The sequence below is a fragment of the Rhinoderma darwinii genome, chromosome 12 (genome assembly GCF_050947455.1).
Source record: "Rhinoderma darwinii isolate aRhiDar2 chromosome 12, aRhiDar2.hap1, whole genome shotgun sequence".
In the NCBI taxonomy this organism is placed as follows: Eukaryota; Metazoa; Chordata; class Amphibia; order Anura; family Rhinodermatidae; genus Rhinoderma; species Rhinoderma darwinii.
The window spans coordinates 30097991-30123654 of record NC_134698.1 but is presented as its reverse complement, the minus strand read 5'-3'; the positions used below and the strand labels follow the sequence as shown (position 1 = coordinate 30123654).

Below are 25664 nucleotides of genomic sequence, written 5' to 3'. Positions count from 1 at the left end.
TTTCTTATCCCCCTTTTGTAACGCTCTGCACCTTTTGGGGACTTTTTCTCCTTCGTAGTTTGGGAAATATTACTGGGAAAGTTTTGCGCTGGTATAATACGGGCGCCCTCGCTTCCAGTGGATGTGCGATGTCCCTTCCCTTTCCTAGTTCCTAAATACTAGGGCCCTGAAACTGAAGGAATGTTCCCCTCCGGCCTGCGCATTGAGATGTTTTTCATCACCGCATTACTAGTGCCATAACTTTTTTTATTTTTCAGTTGATTGAGCGGTGTGCGGGCTTGTTTTTTGCCAGACGGGCTGTAGATTTTATTGGTACCATTTTAGAACACATACGACTTTTTAATCACTTTTTATTTAAATTTTTTGGTAAAGGAAATTACCAAAAACAAGCAATTCTGGAATAGTTTTTTATTGTTTTTTTTTATCGGCATCCACAGTGCGCCCTAAATTACATGTTAGCTTTATTCTGCGGGTCGATACGATTACGGCGATACCAAATTTATATAGTTTTTTTTTATGTATTGCGGCTTTTGCACAATAAAATCACTTTTTTTTTATAAAATCATTTGTTTTCTGTGTCGACATTCTAAGACCCATAACTTTATTATTTTTGCGTGGACAAAGCGGTGTCCGGGATTATTTTTTGCGGGACGGATTGTCATTTTTTATTAGTACTATTTTGGAGTAAATGTGACTTTTTGATTACTTTTTATAGCATTTTTTGGAAGGAGATGTGACCTAAAAACAAAGATTCTGGCGTTGTTTTTCATGTTTGTTTTTTTTACGGCGTTCACCGTGCGGGATAAATTACATAATTGTTTTGTAGTTTGGGTCGTTACGTACGCGGCGATACCAAATTTATATAGTTTTATTTTTATGTATTGCGGCTTTTGCACAATAAAATCACTTTTTTTATAAAATCATTTGTTTTCTGTCTCGTCATATTCTAAGACCCATAACTTTTTTATTTTTGCGTGCACGAAACGGTGTCAGGGATTATTTTTTGCGGGACGGATTGTCGTTTTTATTAGTACTATTTTGGAGTAAATGTGACTTTTTGATCACTTTTTATAGCATTTTTTGGAAGGAGATGTGACCTAAAAACAAAGATTCCGGCGCTGTTTTTCATGTTTTGTTTTTTTACCGCGTTCACCGTGCGGGATAAATTACATAATAGTTTTGTAGTTTGGGTCGTTACGGACGCGGCGATACCAATTATGTATCGTTTTTTTTATTTTTACGGTTTTTCCCATAATAAAAGACTTACTATGGGAAAAAAGTCAGTTTAGCTTTATTTTTATTTGAAACTTGTGTGTTTTAATTGTTTTACCACATTTTTATTAACTTTTTTTTACTTGTCCCACTAGGGGACATGAGGGCCTGATGCCCCGATCGCTACTCTAATACACTGCACTACATAAGTAGTGCAGTGTATTAGCGCTGTCAGTTATTCACTGACAGCAAGCCTATGAGGACACGCCGCAGGCGGGTCCTCATCGGCTCCCGTACATGGCAGACTCGGACGCCATTTTCTGGCGTCCGATTGCCACAGCAACCCAGCGATTGCATCACTGGGTTGCCGATCGGGTGAAAACCTATCAGATGCTGCGCTCTATTGAGCGCAGCATCTGAGGGGTTAATCTGCCGGATCGGAGAATAGCTCCGGTCCTGGCAGTTACAGGAGGGTGCCAGCTGTATAATACAGCTGTCACCCCGCGGTGGTGGTGCCGGCTCTGCTCCTGAGCCCGCACCATCACTGCGCCGTACATATACGGCGCTTTGCGGGAAGCACCTCCCGACAGCGCCGTATATATACGGCGGATGTCGGGAAGGGGTTAATAGACAACTAGGCGTTTTTTACCTTTTGACCAAGTGGGCGTTGTGGAGAGAAGTGTATGACCGTGACCAATCGGCGTCATACACTTCTCTCCATTAATTTACTCGGCACATCGTGATCTTGCTAGATCACAATGTGCAGTCACGTACTCACACATTAACTTTACTGAAGTGTCTTGAGAATGAATAGACATCACCTCCAGCCAGGAAGCGATGTCTATTAACACTCCCGACACTTCGGTAACGTTTGTGTGGGACTTAATGACAGCACAGCATTATCTCGATGTACTGTGTGAGTAAGGCCGGATTCACACGAGCGTGTGCGTTTTGTGTGCGCAAAAGGCACTTAACAGCTCAGTGTGTCAGCCCTGTATGATGCGCGGCTGCGTGCTTTTCGCGCAGCCGCCATCATTATGACACTCCGTTTGGATGTTTGTAAACAGAAAAGCACGTGGTGCTTTTCTGTTTTCATTCATTCTTTTACTGCTTTCGTGTGGCATCCGTGATTTTCACGCACCCATTGACTTCAATGGGTGCGTGATGTGCGAAATACGCACAAAGAACGGACATGTCGTGAGTTTTTCCGCAGCGTGCTCACGCTGCGTAAAAATCACGCAACTGTCTGCACTGCCCCATAGACTTTTATATAGGTATATAGCTATGTGCGACGCGCGTGAAAATCACACGCGTTGCCCGGATGTATATCCCGTTCCTCTGAATAAGCCCTTAGTGACACACAAACGTTACCGTCCTGGCTTGAGGTGATGTCTATTTACTCTCAAGACACTTCAGTAAAGTTAATGTGTGAGTATGTGACTTCACATCGTGATCTAGCAAGATCACGATGTGCCGAGTACATGAATGGAGAGAAGTGGAAGATGCTGATTGGTCAGTCATACACTTCTCTTTACAACGCCCACTTTGTCAAAAGGTAAAAACACGCCCAGTTGTCTATTAAGAAAGTCATTAGCATAAATCTAAAATGGGTCATAACTTGGTCATAATTGATAGTTTTTCTAAATAAAAACCACTGTTCTCTACATTACAGCGCCGATCACATTATATAGTAGATAGGGCACTTATAATGTGGAGACAGAGCCTCTTTAATTCATGACACCTTTTCTTCTTTGACATCGGTACCCCAAGAAACTTTTAACAAACAGAAAGCTATTTTTTCTTTTTAATAAAAGGTGAAAAAAGAGAAATCTTCCCGCAATGTTGAGATGTGGCAGATTTAGCACCGCAAATCCATGGCAATTTGCAGTACTATAGATGACAGTTTTCAAAACCCATGCACAAGTAAAGCAAAGATTTGGCATGGAAATATGAGCACAATTTATGAACTGTTTTTGTCAGGTTTTTTTTTTTAGGCAGCGTGTGGTATGTTAAACCCTGTTCACATGGAGATTTTTTTGTAGGCAGAAAAATCTGACTCAAAATTCCGTCTAGAATACCTGCATGCCGTTTGCCGTGTTTTTCGCCCATACTGCCAAAAAACTTTCTCTGCCTCATTGATGTCAATGGGAGGACAGAGACGTAAATGTCCGAAGATAGGGCATGTCGCTTCTTTTTTCCGCGAGTGGTAAAACCCAAAACGCCTCCGCTTCCCATTGAAATCAATGGGAGGCGTTTTCAGCCATTTTTTGGCGGGTTTTCTGATGCAGTTTCCGCGTCAAAAACCTCCTGAACTCCCCCTTAGATTCCAATTTCTGCCGCACAGACTGCCAGAAATGCACATGACTTAGCGTCTTAGCGTCTTAATAAATGACGTGCATCATACTCCAGCACCCTCTAAATTAAAGGGGTTTTCCCATCAGACATTTATGACCTATACACAGTCATAAATGTCAGAGGCCACTTCCTGATTACATGGTCGGGAGTTACGGAATCCGCGTAACTTTTACAGTTTCCGTAACTCCAATAGAACTGAATAGTAGTTACGGAAAACACGTAGCTCAGCAAGTTACGCTGTTTCCGTAACTCCTGACCATGTAATCAGGAAGTGGCCGGAAGTCAGCGTGAGCACAAAGAGCTAGAACCCGTTCTAGATAATGCACTGCCTACGTAGTGCAGTGTATTAGAGCTGTCAGCTATTCACTGACCGCAAGCCTATTAGCCTTCGCTTCTTGGCGGGGCCTAATAGGCTTCCGTACTAGGAGGCCATTGTTCGGCCTCCGGTTGCCATAGCAACCAACGGCCATAGCAACAATCGGGTGCGACCTAACCAGCTAGATGCAGTGATCGTTTTTCATCGCTGCATCTAAGGTGTTAATCGGCCAGATCGGAGCCTAGCTCTAGTCCTTGCCTTTACAGATGGCTGTCAACTGTGACAAACAGTTGACGCCCGTGGCTGATGGTGCAGGCTCATCTTATGAGCCATCTTCTTTAACCCTGATAGCAAGCCTAAAAGGCTTCTGTACTCGGCAGACGAGGAGGCCAATGTTAGGCCTCTGGTTGCCATGGCAACGACAGGCACCCAGAGACTACGTGTAAGGGCTTGGATTATTAAACTTTTTTTTTTTTTAACTTTTTTTTACTAGTCCCACTAGGGGACTTCACTATGCGATCCTCCGATCGCATTTATAATATACTGCAATACTTCTGTATAGCACTGTATTATGCCTGTCTGTGTAAAACGGACAGGCATCTGCTGGGACATGCCTCCAGTATGATCTAGCAGGCATTCACTACAGGCAGACCTGGGGGCCTTTATTAGGCCCCGGCTGCCATCGGAGACACAGACACTCGGCGATCATATCGCTGGGTGTCAGTGGGATGAGAGGGAGCTCCCTCCCTCTCTCCAAAACCACTCAGATGCGGTGCACGCTATTGAGCACCGCATCTGAGGGGTTAAACGGGTGAGATCGATACAGGCAGCTGAGAGCAGGGAGATTTGACGGCTCCCTGCTCTGTTTACTTATTCCGATGCCGCGACTTAAAAAGTCTATGGCATCGGAATAAGGCCTGTTAGTGACCGACGTAGAAACACTATGTGCCGGTCACTAACGGGTTAAAGGGAAGGTGTGATGAAATTTTTTTTTTTTTTATCATATTGCTTTTAATATGATATTAACATACATTTTATTTATGTTCCCGTGTTGTACTTTTTACTTTGTTCTTACTTTTACTTCTCTATGGGGGCTGACATTTTTTTTTTCCATCTCTGTATGTGTCGATTAACGACACATCCAGAGATGGAATATGGCACATAAAAGCCCATAGATAATTTGAGCGGGAGCCGTTCAATTCTCTGCAGCGTACGCCGTCTGTGTGGGAACGACGCATGCGCCGCTCACACACAGACCAAAACAAAGCTCGTTCGTTCATTTGGCATGCAGATTTTGCTGCATTGGTTCTTGGGCGCCATGTAGCATTTGCAAAACCCTGAAGTACCAGAGTACAGTGGAAACCCCCAAGAAGTAACCACATTTTAGAAACGACACCCCTCAAGGCATTTATCATTTGCCTGGACATATGACAGGGCTCAGAAGAGAAGAGCAGCATGCGCATTTGAGCGTACTTTGGTGATTTTCACACCATTGGTCCACAATTGCTGGGCTCTGAGGTCAAATAGTAAAACAAACCCCCAAGTAGTGACCCCTATTTTGCAAACTACATTTGAGATTTTTGACTCCACAGGTGTTTTTTTTTATTAGAAAATATTGCGCAGCGGATGGTGTAAAGTGAAAATTGCAATTTTCCACTGATATGCCAATTTAGTGCGGAATTTATGCCACTAAAGACAAATACCTCATAAAACGTTAAGCGGGTTCTCCCGGGTTAGGGGTTGCCCTATCTGTGGACGTAAACTGCTGTTTGGGCACACTGTAAGGCTCAGAAGGGAGGGACACCATTTGGCTTTTGGAGCGCAGATTTAGCCTGGTTGTTGCGGTCTGGTGTTCTGCTGATATTTCAGTTTATAATGTGGGGGCATATGTAAGCTGTGCGGAGTACATCAGGGCATAATAAGGGGCTATAATAATTCGGTAGATAAATAATAATCTGCAGATATGTGGCCGGTGTCGAACTGATAAATGGCGCCCAATCTTATCCGCTTCTGGAACACTCTGCACATTTTGTGTCGTCATATTCTGAGAGCCAGAACTTTTTTTATTTTTTCTCCACCGGAGCTGTGTGAGGACTTATTTGTTGTGGGACAATCTGTAGTTTTCATTGTACCCTTTTGGGATGCACGCAAGTTTCTGATCACTTTTTATTCAATTTTTTGAGCGAACAAGGTGACCAAAAACTATCAATTCTGAATTTATTTATTTTTTTAGTTCTCACCGTGGGCTATACGATGCGTTTACGGCGATACCATATGTATATAGTTTTTTTGTTTTATGTGCACAATAAAATCACTTTTTTTTTTCTTTTTAAATGATTTATTTTTTGTGTCACCATATATTGAGAGCCATAACATTTTTATTTTTCAGTCAAAAAAGCTGTGTAAGGGCTTGGATTACATGTGACTATCACTTTTTATTCCATGTTTTGGGAGGGGAGGTGATCAAAAAAAAAATTGCAATTCTGGCATTTATTTTTTTTGCAGTGTTCACCATGCGGAAAAAATAACATTATAGTTTTTTAGTTTGTGTCGTTTTGGATGCGGTGATACAAAATGTGTCTCTTTATTTAAAGTTTTTTGTTTTTTTTTCCTATAATAAAAGAATTACTATTGGAAAAAAGGCAGTTTTTGTTTTTATTAACTTGAAACTTTTATTTTTACCCTTTTATTCAACATTTTGACAAACTTTTTTTAACCTTGTTTTTTTGTCCCACTAGAGGATTTGAAGGTCTGCACGTCTGATCTTTACTCACGTAGAGCAATGCATTAGAGCTGTCAGTTAGGGCGGATTTACACGAGCGTGTGCATTTTGCGCACGCAAAAAACTAGGCGTTTTGCTTGCGCAAAAGGCACTTAACAGCTCCGTGTGTCATGATCATATGGTGCGCGGTTGCATGCTTTTCGCGCAGCCGCCATCATGATGACACTCTGTTTGCAATCATAGTTTCACTGCTGGTGCCTCCGTGTGGTGCGCGTGATTTTCACGCACCCATTGACTTCAATGGGTGCGTAATGCGCGAAAAACGCAGAAATATAGGACATGTCATGAGTTTTACGCAGCGGATTCACGCTGCGCAAAAATCACTGACAGTCTGCACTGCCCCATAGACTAGCATAAGTCCGTGCGACGCGCGTGAAAAGTACGCGCGTTGCACGGACGTATTACACGTTCGTGTAAATCCGCCCTTATTCACAGACAGCAAGCCCATTAGGTCCCGCCTCTGGGCGAGGTCTAATGGGCTTCCGTACGTGGCAGACCAGGAGGCCATTGTTAGGCCTCCGGTTGCCAAAGCAACGATCAGCATCCTCACGATCACATGATGATGATGCCGCTCGCTACAAACCACTAAGATGCCGCGATCGCTTTTGATCATGGCATCTAAGGGGTTAATGGCAGGGACTGGGGCTAGCTCCGTTACAGCAGGGTGTCAGCTGTAACTTACGGCTGATGTCACATGAAACCATTTGTTTCCATAAAAAGTGGATTTAATAAAAGTGTAAAAAATAAATAAAAGTACATATATGGTATCGCCGCGACCGTAATTTCGCAAACAATACATTTTATATGTAATTTAAAGAGGCTCTGTCACCCGATTTTGCAACCCCTATCTCCTATTGCAGCAGATCGGCGCTGTAATGTAGAAAAGAGTAACGTCTTTTTTTTTTTTTTTTTTTTTAAACGAGCATTTTTGGCCAAGTTATGACAGTTTTTATATTTATGTAAATGAGGCTTTCTAAAGTACAACTGGGCGTGTTTACAGTAAAAGTACAACTGGGCGTGTATTATGTGTGTTACATCGGGGCGTTTTTACTTATTTTACTAGCTGGGCGTTGTGTATAGAAGTATCATCCACTTCTCTACACAACGCCCAGCTTCTGGCAGTGCAGACACAGCGTGTTCTCGAGAGATCACGCTGTGACGTCACTTCCTGCCCCAGGTCCTGCATCGTGTCGGACCAGCGAGGACACATAGGTACCAGAGGCTACATTTGATTCTGCAGCAGCGTCGGCGTTTGCAGGTAAGTAGCTACATCGACTTACCTGCAAACGCTGATGCTGCTGCAGAATCAACTGTAGCCTCTGGTGCCGATGTGTCCTCGCTCGTCCGACACGATGCAGGACCTGGGGCAGGAAGTGAGTGACGTCACAGCGTGATCTCTCGAGAACACGCTGTGTGTCTGCACTGCCAGAAGCTGGGCGTTCTGAAGAGAAGTGGATGATACTTCTATACACAACGCCCAGCTAGTAAAAGAAGTAAAAACGCCCCGATGTAACAAACACAATACACGCCCAGTTGTACTTTTACTGTAAACACGCCCAGTTGTACTTTAGAAAGCCTCATTTACATAAATATAAAAATGGTCATAACTTGGCCAAAAATGCTTGTTTTAAAAAAAAAACAAAAAACGTTACTGTAATCTACATTGCAGCGCCTATCTGCTGCAATAGTAGATAGGGGTTGCAAAATCTGGTGACAGAGCCTCTTTAAACAACAAAGTGAACACCGTAAAAAAACATGCAAACAATGGCGAAATAGCTATTTTTTCCATTGCCCCCCAAATAAGTCATAATAAAAGTTAATCAATAAATCCCATGTACCCCAAAACATTATCAATCGAAACTACGTATTTTTCGCTCAAAAAACAAGCATTCATATCACTACAGTGACGGGATAAAAAATACCTCTTGCAAGGAAACCTATGCAAAAACATTTGATTTTAGTTCAAAAGTGTTTTTATTGGGCAAAAGTCGTAAAACACTAAAAAAAACTCTACATATGGCGTGTCGTCGTAATCGTACTGACCCGTAGAATAAAAAGTAACGTGTTATTTACGCCCCACAGTGAACGGCGTGAATTTAAAACGCATAGAACAATCGCGGAATTTCAGGGTTTTTTTTTCTATTCCCCCAAAAAAGTTAATAAAAAAAAAAATGTTCCCCAAAATGGTGCCATTAAAAAGTACAACTAATTCCGCAAAAAACAAGTCTTCATACAGCTTTGTCGAAGGAAAAATACAAAAGTTATAGCTCTTTGAATGAGACAATGGAAAAACAAAAACCAAAATAGCTTAGTCATTAGGGCCTAAAAAAGGCTGGTCACTAAGGGGTTAATGAGGAAGGATACAATGGGTATAAATAAAGTTACATGGTGTCAGCTCTTCAGTACAGACACTTTGTCAAACTATCAACTTGTCTTCGTGTTAAAACTCTCCAGCGCGCTGAACAATTTAGAATCTCTGACCAACCCGGGCTTCGATGGCCGTTGCCTATCACCTAGAAGTAGGATACTGATGGTATGTTCACATGGCAAACTAAAAACGGCTGTAAAATACGAAGCTCTTTTCAAGGTAAACCAGCCTCTGATTTTCAGCCGTTTTTTAAACCGCAAACGTTTTTTGAGGCTTTTTTTGCGGCGGTTTTTGAAGCTGTTTTTCTATTGACCCAATGAAAAACTGCTCCAAAAACAGCTCAAGAAGTGACATGCACTTTTTATGGGGCGTTTTTTTATGCTCAATAGCGTGCACCGCATCTGAGTGGTTTTGGAGAGAGGGAGGGAGCTCCCTCTCATCCCACCGACACCCGGCGATAAGATCGCCAAGTGTCTATGTCTCCGATGGCAGCCGGGGGCCTAATAAAGGCCCCCAGATCTGCCTGTGGTGAATGCCTGCTAGATCATGCCTCTGGCATGACCCAGCAGATGCATGTCCGTTTTACACGTGCATTATAAATGCGATCGGAGGATCGCATAGTGAAGTCCCCTAGTGGGACTAGTAAAAAAGTTTAATAAAAAGTGAAAAAAAAAAAATAAAACCCACTTTTCCCCCTTACAAATTGCTTTTATTATTAACAAACAAAATAAAGTAAAAAAGTTACACATATTTGGTATCGCCGTGTCCGTAACGACCCCAACTATAAACTTATTACATCATTTAACTCGCACGGTGAATGTAGTAAAAAATAAAAAAACATGCAAAAATTGCTGTTTTCTTTGAATCCAGCCTTAAAAAAAATGTGATAAAAGTGATAAAGTCGCATCTACTCCAAAATGGTACCGATAAAAACTACATGTCGTCCCGCAAAAAAAAAGCCCTCCTACAATTACATCGGCGAAAAAAACAAAACATTACGGCTCTTCAAATATGGAGTCACAAAAACAAATAATTTAAAAAAAAAAAAAGCGTTTTTACTGTGTAAAAGTAGTAAAACATACAAAATCTATACAAATTTGGTATCGTTGCAATCACAACAACCTGCTGAATAAAGTTATTGTGTTATTTATACCACATGGTAAATGGCGTAAATTTAGGACGCAAAAAAGTGCGGCGAAATTGATGGTTTTTTTCTATTGCCCCCCCCCCCCAAATAAATGTAATAAAAGTTAATCAATAAATTCTATGTATCCCAAAATGGTGCTATTAAAAATTACAACTTGTCCCGCAAAAAACACGACCTTATACAGCTATGTCGACGCAAAAATAAAAGGTGTATAGCTCTTTGAATGAGATGATGGAAAAACGTAAAAAATGGCTTGGTCATTAAGGTTTAAAATAGGCTGGTCATTAAGGGGTTAAAGTAGGTTTCCATCCAGCTCTCACTCAAGATGACCTTCCGTACCGTCTCCCAACCTTCCAATATGGTCTCCCCAATATCCAGTTTTAAACATACCCTGAAAACACATCTTTTTAGACAGACCTATTACATTCCCTAATCTAAATCTTTTACATTAGTTATCAGAACTTAAAGAGGCTCTGTCACCAGATTTTGCAACCCCTATCTGCTATTGCAGCAGATAGGCGCTGCAATGTAGATTACAGTAACGTTTTTATTTTTAAAAAACGAGCATTTTTGGCCAAGTTATGACCATTTTCGTATTTATGCAAATGAGGCTTGCAAAAGTACAACTGGGCGTGTTGAAAAGTAAAAGTACAACTGGGCATGTATTATGTGCGTACATCGGGGCGTGTTTACTACTATTACTAGCTGGGCGTTGTGTATAGAAGTATCATCCACTTCTCTTCAGAACGCCCAGCTTCTGGCAGATCACGCTGTGACGTCACTCACAGGTCCTGCATCGTGTCGGCACCAGAGGCTACAGTTGATTCTGCAGCAGCATCAGCGTTTGCAGGTAAGTAGCTACATCGACTTACCTGCAAACGCCGATGCTGCTGCAGAATCATCTGTAGCCTCTGGTGCCGACACGATGCAGGACCTGTGAGTGACGTCACAGATCTGCACTGCCAGAAGCTGGGCGTTGTGAAGAGAAGTGGATGACACTTCTATACACAACGCCCAGCTAGTAAAAGTAGTAAACACGCCCCGATGTACGCACATAATACACGCCCAGTTGTACTTTTACTTTTCAACACGCCCAGTTGTACTTTTGCAAGCCTCATTTGCATAAATACGAAAATGGTCATAACTTGGCCAAAAATGCTCGTTTTTTAAAAATAAAAACATTACTGTAATCTACATTGCAGCGCCTATCTGCTGCAATAGCAGATAGGGGTTGCACAATCTGGTGACAGAGCCTCTTTAACCCCCTCATTCAGCAGTATCCCCCACACTCCGTGCACCCTATTGTACTGCATTTCATGTCCGTCATACTCCGATACTGGCTGGTGACCGGCTCCTGCAGCTTTGTGTACTGCCCCGTATGTATAAAAGTTGGCTGGACCATTGTACTGAACAATAATTTTTTCACGTTTCGTGTCTTTCTTATTCTGCAAAGATTTGTAAGCTCTTGCGAGCAGGGTCCTCACACCTCTTGTTTTAATTGTTAATTACTGTATTTTTCGGTCTATAGGACACACTGGACCATAAGACGTACGCATAATTTAAAGCTTTTTTTTTTCTGTACATTTCCTATGGGTAATATTTAGGCGATATGGTACAGATCCAGTACCCCACCACAATGCCAGCCACTGTGCCCCAATACAAAGCCAGCAAAAGTGATACAATATATTGGCATCTATTGTGCCCTCACCCTCACATCAGATGCGTTGAGAGGCAGGAGTTAGGGTGTGATCACAATACGCATGAAATTTGCAGGTGAAAGCCGCACCTCTTTGTGTGTTTTTCAGTGCGGTCTTTGTTTTGATGCATTTTTTTTGGTGCGAGTTTACACAGCACTAGGCAGATACACTTCGCAGGCGGAAACGCAAGATAAATTGACATGCTGCGGATTTTAAAATACGCACCGCAGGTCATTTTCCGTCCCGAAAAATACATGAGATTTCCTGGAATCAATTTGACTATGCTAGTACTGTATTACGCTGCGGCAAAACCGCACGTAATAAGCATTGTGTGCATTGAGCCTTAGATTCCGCTGATGGGTTCCATCAGACCTTTCCGTCAGAAGAACCCATCAATGGAAAGGCAAATGGAAGCCATAGCATCTGTTGCAAACTGAGGCTATGGTTTCCGTTTGCCTTTCCGTTCGTGGGTTTCTCCGATGGAATGATCTGACGGAACCTAAAGCTGACGTGAACACACCTTCAACCATTTCCCGCTTTGGCCACTTTTGACCTTCCTGACAGAGCCTCATTTTTCAAATCTGACATGTTTCACTTTATGTGGTAATAACTTCGGAATGCTTTTACCTATCCAGGCAATTCTGAGATTTTCTCGTGACACATTGGACTTTATGTTACTGCCAAAATTAGCTTGATACATGATGTATTTTATTGTGAAAAACACCAAAATTGCAAAAAATTTAAAAAATTTGCATTTTTCAAATTTAAATGTATCTGCTTGTAAGTCAGGTAGATATACCACACAAAATTGTTGCTAATTAACATCCCCCATATGTCTAGTTTAGATTGGCATTGTATTTTGAACATCCTTTTATTTTTCTAGGATGTTACAAGGCTTAGAACTTTAGCAGCAATTTCTCACATTTTCAAGAAAATTTCAAAAGGCAATTATTACAGCGGCCATTTCAATTGTGAAGTGGCTTTGAGGGCCTTATATATTAGAAACCCCCAAAAAGTCACCCCATTTTAAAAACTTATTTATTTTTTTGCACAAATTAATTTTTAATAAAAATTTTTTGTAACAAAGTTTGACCAGAGAAACGCAACTTAATATTTATTGCCCAGATTCTGCAGTTTTAGGAAATATCCCACATGTGGCCCTGGTGTGCTACTGGATTGAAGCACCGGCCTCAGAAGCAAAGGATCATCTAATGGATTTTAGGCCTCCTTTTTATTAAAATATATTTTCGGCACCATGTCTGGTTTGAAGGGCTCTTGCGGTGCCAAAACAGTGGAAATGCCCCTAAAGTGACCCCATTTGGGAATCTACACCCCTTAAAGAGGCTCTGTCACTACATTATAAGTGCCCTATCTCCTACATAAGGAGATCGGTGCTATAATGTAGATGACAGTAATGCTTGTTGTTTAATAAAAAAACGATCTATTTTTACCATATTATTAGCGATTTTTAGATTTATGCTAATGGTTTGCTTAATGCCCAAGTGGGCGTATTTTTACTTTAGACCAATTGGGCGTTGTACAGGGGAGTGTATGAGGCTGACAATCAGCATCAATCACTCCTCTCCATTCATTTACCCAGCACATAGGGCGTGTTTTACTATTGACCAAGTGGGCGTTGTACAGAGAAGTGTATGACGCTGACCAATCAGCATCATACACTTCTCTCCCTTCATTTCTTCAGCACATAGGGATCCTTTTAGATCCTTATGTGCTGTTTTATACTAATACATTAACGATACTGAAGTGTTTAGACAGTGAATAGACATTCCACGGGATGTCTATTCACAATCCCGGCACTTCGTTAATGTTTCTTTGGTACTTACAGCAGAGCAAGCGTAATCTCGTTGTAACCTGTCATTTACAGCGTAATCTCACGGGATTACGCTGTCTCTGCTGTAGCTACCACAGAAATATTAACGAAGTGCAGAGATTGTGAATAGACCTCCCGTGGAATGTCTGTTCACTGTCTAAACACTTCAGTATGGTTAATGTGTTAGTATAAGACAGCACATACTGATCTAAAAGGATCCCTATGCGCTGACTAAATGAATGGAGAGCAGTGTATAACGCTGATTGGTCAGCGTCACACACTCCTCTGTACAACGCAGTGGCGTAACTACCGCTGTAGCAGCCGTAGCTGCTGCTACGGAGCCCGCAGCATGAGGGGGGCCCGTGCTGCCCGCCGGCACGAGCCGCTACGGCTGCTACAGCGCGACGCCACTGAAGGGCAACAAGAGAAACTGTCAGGTGATCGTGCATCACTGACAGCTGAGAACCCCTCACACTACGAGAGGCTCAGGATCACGTCAGCGGCTTATATCACTCACCCAGCCCGGAAACTTCATTCTCTTGCTGCTTGTCGCTCCTCCCGTCTCCGGCAGTGTGGAGGATTTGACATTTGACTCAGTGGCTGCAGCGCGGCGGCGACGGTGCTGATAACTAAGTCAGTGCGCTCTTCGTGCTCACAGCTGCTACAGCTCCTATACAAGGGAGCAGGCATCTTAATTTGACATGACTTAAAACTCTATAACTCAATGTCACTTTGTGTCTATAATAACATAGACACAAATAAGGGTCTAAGCATGTTTCAACTAATAGAAAAGGGAGACATTCAGACATTGATACTGTCTTCCCTTACAACCTGCACTGATACTCTTGGCAGAAATATTTATTGGTTGTTTTACACTAATTCACTGCCAGATAGCAACATTGAATAACATACAATTTATGAGGAAAATTGTGTCCTTTGATAGTGTAGGATTGGGGGTCATCTGCACTACAATACAATTGGACCTGCGTTGGATAATTTTAAATATTCATAATATTTGTGTATAAATAGTTTTTTGTTTTTTTTCAATTGAACCACAAGTCTTTCCCTTCTTTCCCCTTCCACAATTAATACTTGTTCCTACAAAAGACATGCATCCCCTATCCACAGGATAGGGGATACATGTGTGATCGCTGGGACGCCCAGCGATAAGGAGAGCGGGGGACCAAAAGTCCCTCGAAGTTCTCCATGACAGACCTCGGACTTCCGGAGTCTGTCGGCAGCTCCATAGAAATTAATTGTGCAGCGCTCCTTTCATTTTTATTGAACTGCTCAGACCCCGGAAGTCCGAGGTTTGTCATTGAAGAACTTTGGGGAACTTTCGGTCCCCCGTTCTCCTTTATCGCTGCCAGCGATCACACATGTATCCCCTATCCTGTAGATAGGGGATGCATGTCTTTTGTAGGACAAACTATAGACCTGTTTTTTTTTTGGGGGGGTTGGGGACTGCATGGCGTTATCTACAGGGGGGCTGTATGATATCTACAGGGGGGCTGTATGATATCTACAGGGGGGCTGTATGATATCTACAGGGGGGCTGTATGATATCTACAGGGGGGCTGTGTATGGTGCTATCTACAGGGGGCTGTGTATGGTGCTGTCTACAGGGGGCTGTGTATGGTGCTGTCTACAGGGGGCTGTGTATGGTGCTGTCTACAGGGGGCTGTGTATGGTGCTGTCTACAGGGGGCTGTGTATGGTGCTGTCTACAGGGGGCTGTGTATGGTGCTGTCTACAGGGGGCTGTGTATGGTGCTGTCTATAGGGGGCGCTGTGTGGCGGAATCTATAGGGAGGCACTATCTACAAGGGGGGTTGTGTGATACCCAGGGGAGGGGGGACCCCAGTCAAAAGTTTGCTATGGGGCCCAGTCTTTCCTAGTTACGCCACTGGTACAACGCCCACTTGGTCAATAGTAAAACACGCCCAGTTGTCCATTGAGAAACTCATTAGCATAAAGCTAAAAACATGGTGAAAATAGATAGTTTTTTAAAATAAAAAGCACTGCTGTCCCCTACATTATATCGCCGATCTTATGTAGAAGATAGGGGACAGAGCCTCTTTAAGTGACACTGACTTTTTAATTTTTTTTTTTCTATTTTTGCCTGACTAGATGATGTGTTTTTGAAGATCTTTTAAAAATCGCTTTTCATTTTTTTTTTTTTTTTATGTTGATTACTAACAATTACTTAAGGTGTGTACTACAAAAAAAACGCCTAATATCTCAGCTTTTTTCCTTTTTTAATTCTATCTGAATCTGACCTAAAAAATTTTTACTCTCCAGGAAATTCGCTTACACACTTGATATGGACGTAGATACAGACTTTCTGAGCAGGTTCATTGGGACAAATATAAAAATTACAACTATTAATAGATGCTTTCAGGGGAAACTTATTCATATTGATGCAGCTCGTGCAATCATTTTGATCAATGGTAAGCATACAAATGTTCTTGCGTCTACAAAATTTCTAAAGTTAAAAATACAATGTACAGAAATGTATTCCGGACAATGAGTCTTAATTCTCAAAACTGTCTAAAAGTAAAACTGGAGCTCTGGTGGGTTGGTATAGGCAACAAAGACTGTTTAACTTTTAGGCCTCATCTACACGAGCGTGTGCGTTTTGCGCGCGCAAAAAACGCAGCGTTTTGCGTGCGCAAAAGGCACTTGACAGCTCCGTGTGTCATCCATGTATGATGCGCGGCTGCGTGATTTTCGCGCAGCCGCCATCATAGAGATGAGGCTAGTCGACGTCAGTCACTGTCCATGGTGCTGAAAGAGTTAACTGATCGGCAGTAACTCTTTCAGCACCCTCGACCGTGCATTCCGATCACCATATCGAGTAACCTGTTTAAAAAAAAAAGAGGTTCGTACTTACCGAGAACTTCCCGGCCGTTGCCTTGGTGACGCGCCTCTCGACATCTGGCCCCACCTCCCTGGATGACGCGGCAGTCCATGTGACCGCTGCAGCCTGTGCTTGGCTTGTGATTGGCTGCAGCTGTCACTTGGACTGAATTGTCATCCCGGGAGGTCAGACTGGAGGAAGAAGCCGGGAGTTATCGGTAAGTCAGAAGTTTTTTTTTGTTTTTTTTACACGTTCACGTATATTGGAATCGGAAGTAACTGTCCAGGATGCTGAACCAGTTTAACTCTTTCAGCACCCTGCACAGTGACTGTCTCCTGCCGGGTTCGGTCAAAACGAGTTCGGCCGAACCCGGTAAAGTTCGGTTCGCTCATGTCTAAGACACTCCGTTCGGATGTTTGTAAACAGAAAAGCACGTGGTGCTTTTCTGTTTACATTCAGTTTGACAGCTCTTGCGCGAATCACGCAGTTCGCTCAGAAGTGCTTCCGTACGACCTTCGTGGTTTTCACGCACCCATTGACTTCAATGGGTGCGTGATGCGCGAAAAACGCACGATTATAGAACATGTCTTGAGTTTTATGCAACGCACTCGCGCTGCGCAAAATTCACGCATCGTCTGCACTGCCCCATAGAGTAATATAGGTGCGTATGACACGCGTGAAAAGCACACGCGTCGCACGCGCGTATATTACGCTGGTGTAAATGAGGCCTTAGACTGTTTTAATAAAGGAGGCTCAATGTGTAATAATGCAACATAAATACTATGGGGAAATGTTTTAAAATTGATGCAAAGGAAAGGTGGAGTAGCTGCCCGTGGCAACTAATCAGATTCTACCTTTTAGTTTTCAGAGGCCCTTTAGAAAATAGGAGGAGCGACCTGATTGGTTGCCATGGGCAACTACTCCACTTTTCCTTTGCACCAGTTTTCTTGAATCTCCCCTTATTAGGCTAAGTCCACAATTTTGCATGTATGTTGCAGAATTTCCATCCGGATTTTCTGTGCTGAAAATGTTACGCTTTTACAATGTATGAGATTTAAGGCTATGTTCACACGGAGTATTTTGGGGGAGGAATATCTGCCTCAAAGTTCCAAACGGAATTTTGAGGCAGATATTCCTCCCCCAAAATACTCCGTGTGAACAGCAATTATCGCGCCGTTTTTCGCCCGCGGCCATTGAGCGCCGCGGGCATAAAACAGCGAGATATACGCTTTCTCCTGCCTCCCATTGAAGTCAATGGGAGGTCGGAGGCGGAAGCGCCCGAAGATAGGGCATGTCGCTTCTTTTTCCCGCGAGGCAGTTTTACTGCTCGCGGGAAAAAGACGCCGACGCCTCCCATTGAAATCAATGGGAGGCGTTCTCGGGCCGTTTCTGCCGAGTTTTGCGACGCGGTTTCCGCGTCAAAAAACTCGGCAAAAGACCCCGTGTGAACATAGCCTAAAAAAATCATACACGCTGCAGAAAAACAAAAAAAAAAACCTGCAGAAAATGTAAATTGACATTCTGTGTGAAATTTCCGTCTGCAGAATGTTGATTTTATGTTGAGTAAACGCTTCTATTATTTTTTTTTCAACCTTTACCATGAAAAAAATATGACCGGTAAAAAAAACACTAAAATCCTAAATATTCAAATCATTTAAGGGTTTTCCCCGAATCAAAAATTATCAGCTATCCACAGGATAGGTAATGATTTTTAATTCTGGTACAACCCTTTTAAGCATATTGAACTAGGAACAGAAATGACTTTCACATTTATTGATTTATTTGAACATCAGTCAAACAGAATCAGTTGAAAGAGTAAAAATAAATAGTAGTTCTTATTATCTTTTAGGCCTCATGCACATACCCACGAGCCGCCTGCAAATCGCGGGCTGTGCACATGGCCGCGTGCATTATTTTCTATGAGCCTGGACCGCAAAAGCACGTTTTTTTGTGCATGGGGACTTAGTTTGCAAATAAGCTCGAATCACATTGGCTAAAAAAACAAACTGAATCAAAAACAACCTAACACAGGAGTGGATACAAAAAAGAGAGACCTATCAGAGTGCCCTCCCACAAAAAAATGCATGTGTGATTCCACAAGGACACACGAAATGGCCAAGGCAGGACAGCAGTGCGGTTGAACGCCAAGCTGACATAGTTTTGCAACAAATTGGCGTAGTTTTTAAATGGTTGATAGCGTCTGTGTGTTTTTTGCAGATATTTACCTGCAAAATGGTGCAGACATTAACAATAATTAAAAAAATGCGCCAGTTTGTAGCAAAACTGCATATTGCTTTGGAGTTTTGCCACTACGTGTGTCCTTACTCTCGGGAGTGAGGTATTTGAATTTGAATTTCAATTCACCAGAGCAATTTGATTTTATTCGGTCAGTTGTCTATTTATATAAAACTAATTGTTTGTGATTCTTATGTTTCAGTGAAGGATTTAAGTACTGGTAAGGCTTTACCTGGAGCGAAACTATTTTTTGGACGTGTTATTTTGAAAGGTAATGTGTGATGTTTCAGTATCTAAGGAACTTAAAAGGGTATTCCAATTCCAAACAATAAATGTTATTTCATGTATATTGAAAAGCTATGCAGTTTGTAGCTCATGACGTTGGGGGACACAGAAGACCGTGGGTATATGCTGCTGCCACTTGGAGGCGGACACGAAGTCAAGTTTCAGCTCCTCTTTCACAGCCTGTACCCCTCCTTTAGAAACTGACCTAACTAGTTTAAGCTTAGTGTAAGTAGGAGTCAGACCTCCCTATTCTGCCTGGTTTTTGTTTTTTTCCTGCTTTTATTATTTCTTTTTTTTTTTCTTTTAGTTTTAGAAACAGAGACATCGTCTCCCTCTTATCTCGCTTTAGGAAAGCGAACGACGTTCTTTTTTTATCACACTGTTACTCCATCCTCCCCAAAGACAGAAACTAGCTCCTCTGTTGCCTGCCAGCCATAGGGTGACCTCCGCACTCTTTTAGGGTAAGACATGCGGAAAGGGGTGACCCCACTGGTTCTCCAGGGGAGCTGAATCGTAATGTATTAAGATTGGGCGTGTCCAGGTTAGGTGAGTAGCCTCACACTGACCTCTACCCAATCTATCCTCCCTTTTGGCAGCTATCCCCTCCCTTAGGTCCATTTCTGTAGAGGGTATTGCCTAAGGGGCCTATTTTTTCCATTCCCTAGCTAAGCCCTACAGTGGTTTGGTCCTGGACCTTCTGTATTCGTTCCCAGCTCCAGTTTCTTCTATCCAGGCCTCGCTTCCCCTGCAGCCCATTACTTTACACGGCTCTTCCCCTCTTCTAGTGGCTTGTATGTGCTGCCGCATCGCACGGCCTTCATGTCGCCCATGGTGGATACCTTCTCTGTCAACCACAGCATCTACTACAGCTTCATTGGATTCAAGAGGGGGTCTTCAGCCATATAAAATGATGGGGACTTCCTCCCCTCTCTTTTAAACTCCCTCCTCCGGTGGTGCATGCCTCCACATCCCTGGCTCCATGGTTCTCTGTGACCCAAGGACCCTGACTAGAGTCCTCCACTCAGTGCTTAGTTCAGTTATTTCTGTCCCCCTTTTCATAATATTCAGAGAATCTCTAGTGACTGGTATAGTGCCAAGGGACTGGCGCAGGGCAAATGTGGTGCCTATTTTCAAAAAGGGCTCTAGGTCTTCCCCGGGTAATTATAGACCAGTAAGCTTAACATCCATCGTGGGGAAAATGTTTGAGGGGCTATTGAGGGACTATATACAGGATTATGTGACAATAAATAGCATTATAAGTGACAGCCAGCACGGTTTTACTAAGGACAGAAGTTGTCAAACTAACCTAATCTGTTTTTATGAAGAGGTGAGCAGAAGTCTAGACAGAGGGGCCGCTGTGGATTTAGTGTTTTTAGACTTTGCAAAGGCATTTGACACTGTCCCCCATAGACGCCTAATGGGTAAATTAAGGACTATAGGTTTAGAAAATATAGTTTGTAATTGGATTGAGAATTGGCTCAAGGACCGTATCCAGAGGGTTGTGGTCAATGATTCCTTCTCTGAATGGTCCCCGGTTATAAGTGGTGTACCCCAGGGTTCAGTGCTGGGACCACTATTATTCAACTTATTTATTAATGATATAGAGGAAGGGATTAATAGCACTATTTCTATTTTTGCAGATGACACCAAGCTATGTAATATAGTTCAGACTATGGAAGATGTTCATGAATTACAGGCAGATTTAAACAAACTAAGTGTTTGGGCGTCCACTTGGCAAATGAAGTTTAATGTAGATAAATGTAAAGTTATGCATCTTGGTACCAACAACCTGCATGCATCATATGTCCTAGGGGGCGCTACACTGGCGGATTCACTTGTTGAGAAGGATCTGGGTGTACTTGTAAATCATAAACTCAATAACAGCATGCAGTGTCAATCAGCTGCTTCAAAGGCCAGCAGGATATTGTCGTGTATTAAAAGAGGCATGGACTCGCGGGACAGGGATGTAATATTGCCACTTTACAAAGCATTAGTGAGGCCTCATCTAGAATATGCAGTTCAGTTCTGGGCTCCAGTTCATAGAAAGGATGCCCTGGAGTTGGAAAAAATACAAAGAAGAGCAACGAAGCTAATAAGGGGCATGGAGAATTTAAGTTATGAGGAAAGATTGAAAGAATTAAACCTATTTAGCCTTGAAAAAAGAAGACTAAGGGGGGACATGATTAACTTATATAAATATATTAATGGCACATACAAAAAATATGGTGAAATCCTGTTCCTTGTAAAACCCCCTCAAAAAACAAGGGGGCACTCCCTCCGTCTGGAGAAAAAAAGGTTCAAGCTGCAGAGGCGACAAGGCTTCTTTACAGTGAGAACTGTGAATTTATGGAATAGCCTACCGCAGGAGCTGGTCACAGCAGGGACAGTAGATGGCTTTAAAAAAGGGTTAGATAATTTCCTAGAACAAAAAAATATTAGCTCCTATGTGTAGAAATTTTTCCTTCCCTTTTCCCTTCCCTTGGTTGAACTTGATGGACATGTGTCTTTTTTCAGCCGTACTAACTATGTAACTATGTACTCATGAGACTCCCTTTCACTGGCTCCTATCTCTTTGGTCCATGTTTTGATGAGTTTTCTGAGGCTACTCATCAAAAGCTCTCCCTTACCTCAGAGCAGTTACCGGCGTTTGGGTCCCCCAAAGAAGCTTTGGCCTCGTTTTCAGTCCTTTCGTCGATTTCACCAGCCTCCGTTCTAAGGAACCAGTCTCAAGAGACAAAAAGGGAAACCAGTGTCGCGGCGCGGGATGTGGACCCACTGGGCCGTACCGCGTAGCGGAATAGCAGCTGGCCAAACAGGTATAATGCAATGTCTATAGTCCAGAAAGGGTACCTGAGGCAATGTAGACCGTAGTGGTGGATTCAGGCTAGGATGAGTCTCCGATAGTAGACCGACACCCGACGGGCTGCGACGTTTCTTCCTGTTCATTTCCCCCAAGTCATCCCTCCAGAGCTTTTGCAGCCTTTGGCGCTTGTACTTTCTTCTTTCATAAGGCGTAATTGTTTCTGTTCAGGAGCAGATGTTTTAGGATTTTTTACTCCAACCTTTTCATGATCCTGAAGAAGACCGATCTGTCTGTCTCCTCCTGGACCTGAAGCACCTTAATCGGTTTGTCCCAATGCTACACTTCGATATAAAGTCACTGAGGTTGATGGTCACTTCCATGGAACAGGGTGAGTTCCTTTGCTCTGTATATATCAAATACGCTCATCTCCATGTACCAATATGTCCGGCTCACCGGCGCTTCAGGTTTGCTGTTCAGACGCACCATTATTAATCTGTGGCTCTTCCCTTTGGTCTGGCGACTCCCCTTTGTGTTTTCACAAATGTTATCGACCCTGCCATGGCACGTCTCCGCTGCAGTGGGACCTCAGTCATTCCCTACCTGGATGACACCCTGGTGAAGGCCCCAAAAAGTCCTTGAAAGGGTTGCTCGCTTCGGTTCGGTGATAAATTACCAGAAGTCTTCTCTCACACCATTCAGACAGATTGCCTTTTTGGGCATGGTTTTCAATAGGGCTGCTCCCCCAGGACAAACTGTATTCTCTAAAGCAGAATAGCTGAGCTCTTCAGAAGGGGACACCTTTTTCTGCATGCAGGCTCCGGGTTCCATGGTCTCATCCATCAAGGCCATCCCTTATACCCAGTTCCACACTCGCTCACTACAGGGATTGCTCTTTCTTCGCTGGAACGTCCTATTTTTCCCCCCTCTTGTTGATTTATTGTGGACTCCAGTGGAGGCTCTCCTCTCTGACCATCCTTCAAAGTTACTCCTTCCTACTGTTTCATTGGACACTCCTAACCACAGGTGACATTCTTCAGGGGGTTCTTCAATGAATGGCGTCTGGTCGCTGGAGGTATCGAGCAATCAACATTCTCGAGCTTCGGCTGATCTACTTGTCTCTTCTTCACAAGAACCTTGGGCTGAAGTCGTCGTCCAATCCCGATCCAGTCAGACAATGCTACAATGGTCACCTAACGGAACCATCAAGGCAGGACCCGCAGCTTCACAGTAATGTCGGAGTAAGCCAGGATCCTGTCGTGGGCTGAAAATCATGTTACGGCTGTCTGTAGTTCACATCTTAGGAGTGGATAACTAGATAGTGGACTTTAAGAGAAAAACCTCTGAACCCGGGAGAGTGGTCTCTCCATCCATATGTCTTAGTCCAACTATGGGTCAGGTGGGGAACCCCAGACACGGACCTGATTGCGCCCAAGTTCAATCACAAACTTCCCCAGTTTGTGGCACTGATCATTCTCTGGATTGGTTCTGTCTCCTGTACATTTTACCTCCCCACTTCTTATTCCCAGAACTCTCAGGCTAATTAAGGCAGAAGGCATTCCAACAATCCTGGTGGCTCCGGACTAGCCTCATCGGGCGTGGTATACTAAAAAAAAAAAAACTCCCTCTTGTTTTATGTGCCCAGGCATCTGCTTCTCAGGAACAATCTGCTCTCTCACGAACCCATCTTCCACCAGCTCGATACGTTTCGTGGCATGGCTGTTAAAGCCACAACCCTGAGAGATCATGGTTTCTCTGAAGGTGTCATTAAAATCATGTTGAAGGACAGAAAACAGTCGTCCTCTCGCATTTACCATAGGACCTGGAATTTTGCTTTTTTACTGATGTGAGAAGCCGCATCTTTCTCTTCCTTTTTTTTCCAGTCCAGATTCACATTAGTTATTTCAAAGGAACGGTTTCCCCCCTCTCCATTCTCTTTCAAAGACCTTTTGGCTTTTTATGCCAAACTTGCAGACTCCTCTCCAGGACATGCAGACTTTTCCTCCTTACCGATACCCTACACTTTCTTGGGACCTCAACTTGATCCTTGAGGCCATGCAGTTGTGTCCTTCCTAGCCTCTGCATTTATGTTTCACTCTCTCTGTCTGCTTTCCTAAAAAGTAGCTATTCCAGTGGCAGTCACGTTTATTCTACGGTTGTCCTAATTGGCGGCTTTTTCTTTGCTTCACCAAAATAAGACTGTTTTTTATGTCCTGTTCCTATTTTGCCGGAGGTGGTGTCCTCCCATTTGCGTGAGGACATTGTGCTTCCCTACTTCTGACCCATCCTAGGGAACACTCTCTGCACCATCTGGATGTGGTTCGAGCACTTCAAACCTACCTTTGAGACATGTCTTATTTCAGCTGGACTCTTCATCATCCTGGACGGTTCTCACAAAGGATTGGTAGTAGGCTACTGTCACTCATTGGCTGATTTTGGCTATAGAAGAAGTGTCTCATGCTAAAAGCAATATTCCTCCATTCTGAGTCACAGCACATTCAACCAGAGCTGTGGGGGCCTCTAATGCGTTTTCACCATCGGGCCTCTGCACTACAAGTGTGTAAGGCCGCTTAACTGGTCTTTTCTCCACAGCTTTACTAAGTTTTACAGGGTACACACCTTTGCATCCTCAGATATGTCTGTCGTAAGTTTATGCAAGCAGCAGCAGTCTAGAAGATGACCATTTAAGTTTTTCTGGTTCCTGTTCTCTACCCTGGGGACTGCTTTTAGACGTCCCTTGTTTTTTTTTTTTTTAATTCTTTTATTTGTCATTTTGTTAATTTATATCACAAATCGTACAAATAATATACACAACATAGTGCAAAAATGGCAGTGAAAAACATGCAACAGATCACAGGTCAGTTATCAGCCTCACAGCAACACATGAGGTCACCTGAGAGTACCATGTCGCTGAAGACACTTGTTTAAGGAAACTCCGATATGCACCCTGAACCCGCAGCCGTGCATGGTTTGTCCTAAGTGTGCATAAGAGCATTAAAGAGAGAAACAGAGACAGAGAGAAGGAGAGGCAAATTAGTAAGGAAAGAAAGAAGAGAAAAATGGGGAGGGAGAAAACCAGAAGGGAGGGGGGGGGGGGGGGAGCTGACCTGATATTCCGGATCTAGACAGGAATTCACGAGGCCATGATGATTTTATATTCCTCGGTCGTTTGGAAACGAATCCATTCACGCCATGTTTTTAGGAAGGAGGCATGAGTCCCCTTCATTGATGCTGTGAGGTCCTCCATTCTCATGATTTCCTGGATGTTGCCGAACCACATGCCCACCGTCTGAGGACAGGACTGTCTCCACAGTGCAGGAACACATGCCCTAGCCGCGTTTACCAGGTGTCGAACTACCGAACGTCTATACAAGGGCAGTGGGACCTCACACAGATGAAGCAGGAAGAGGCCCGGGGATCTCGGAAGAAGGTAATCCGTAAACTTTGAGGAAATGCGCCACACCTCGGACCAGAACCCAGTCAGGAGTGGGCAGTCCCAGAAAATATGCACGATTGTACCCACATGGTCCCTACATCTCCAGCATAATGGCGAGGCCGCCGGGATCATAGCATGCAATCTGGAAGGCACCCTGTACCAACGGGACAATATCTTAAACCCTCCCTCTTGGAATCTACTGGCCATGGAGGACTTATGCGTCATGGTGAACAGGCGGTCTTGTTGTTCAGGTGTAAATGTTTCGCCCAAATCCCTCTCCCAGCTGAGCAAGTACGGAGGTGTCGGCAGATTGGAGGGCGAGATCAAAAACGCATAGATTCT

General features: G+C 43.3%; 1 protein-coding gene across 6 annotated transcripts in view; it reads left to right on the top strand.

The window, feature by feature from the left end:
* Positions 1–25664, top strand: part of EXD1 (exonuclease 3'-5' domain containing 1) — a 175018-nt gene that overhangs the window by 14068 nt on the left and 135286 nt on the right. For 5 of the 6 annotated variants that reach the window (XM_075844892.1, XM_075844895.1, XM_075844890.1 and 2 more), the window contains exons 2-3: positions 16008–16156; positions 19004–19072. In XM_075844892.1, the coding sequence (XP_075701007.1) occupies positions 16030–16156; positions 19004–19072 (196 nt within the window). In that variant the 5' untranslated portion in view covers positions 16008–16029. Of the gene's footprint in view, positions 1–14086; positions 14342–16007; positions 16157–19003; positions 19073–25664 lie in introns of those variants that run through there. The other variant, XM_075844893.1, reaches the window with a different exon arrangement.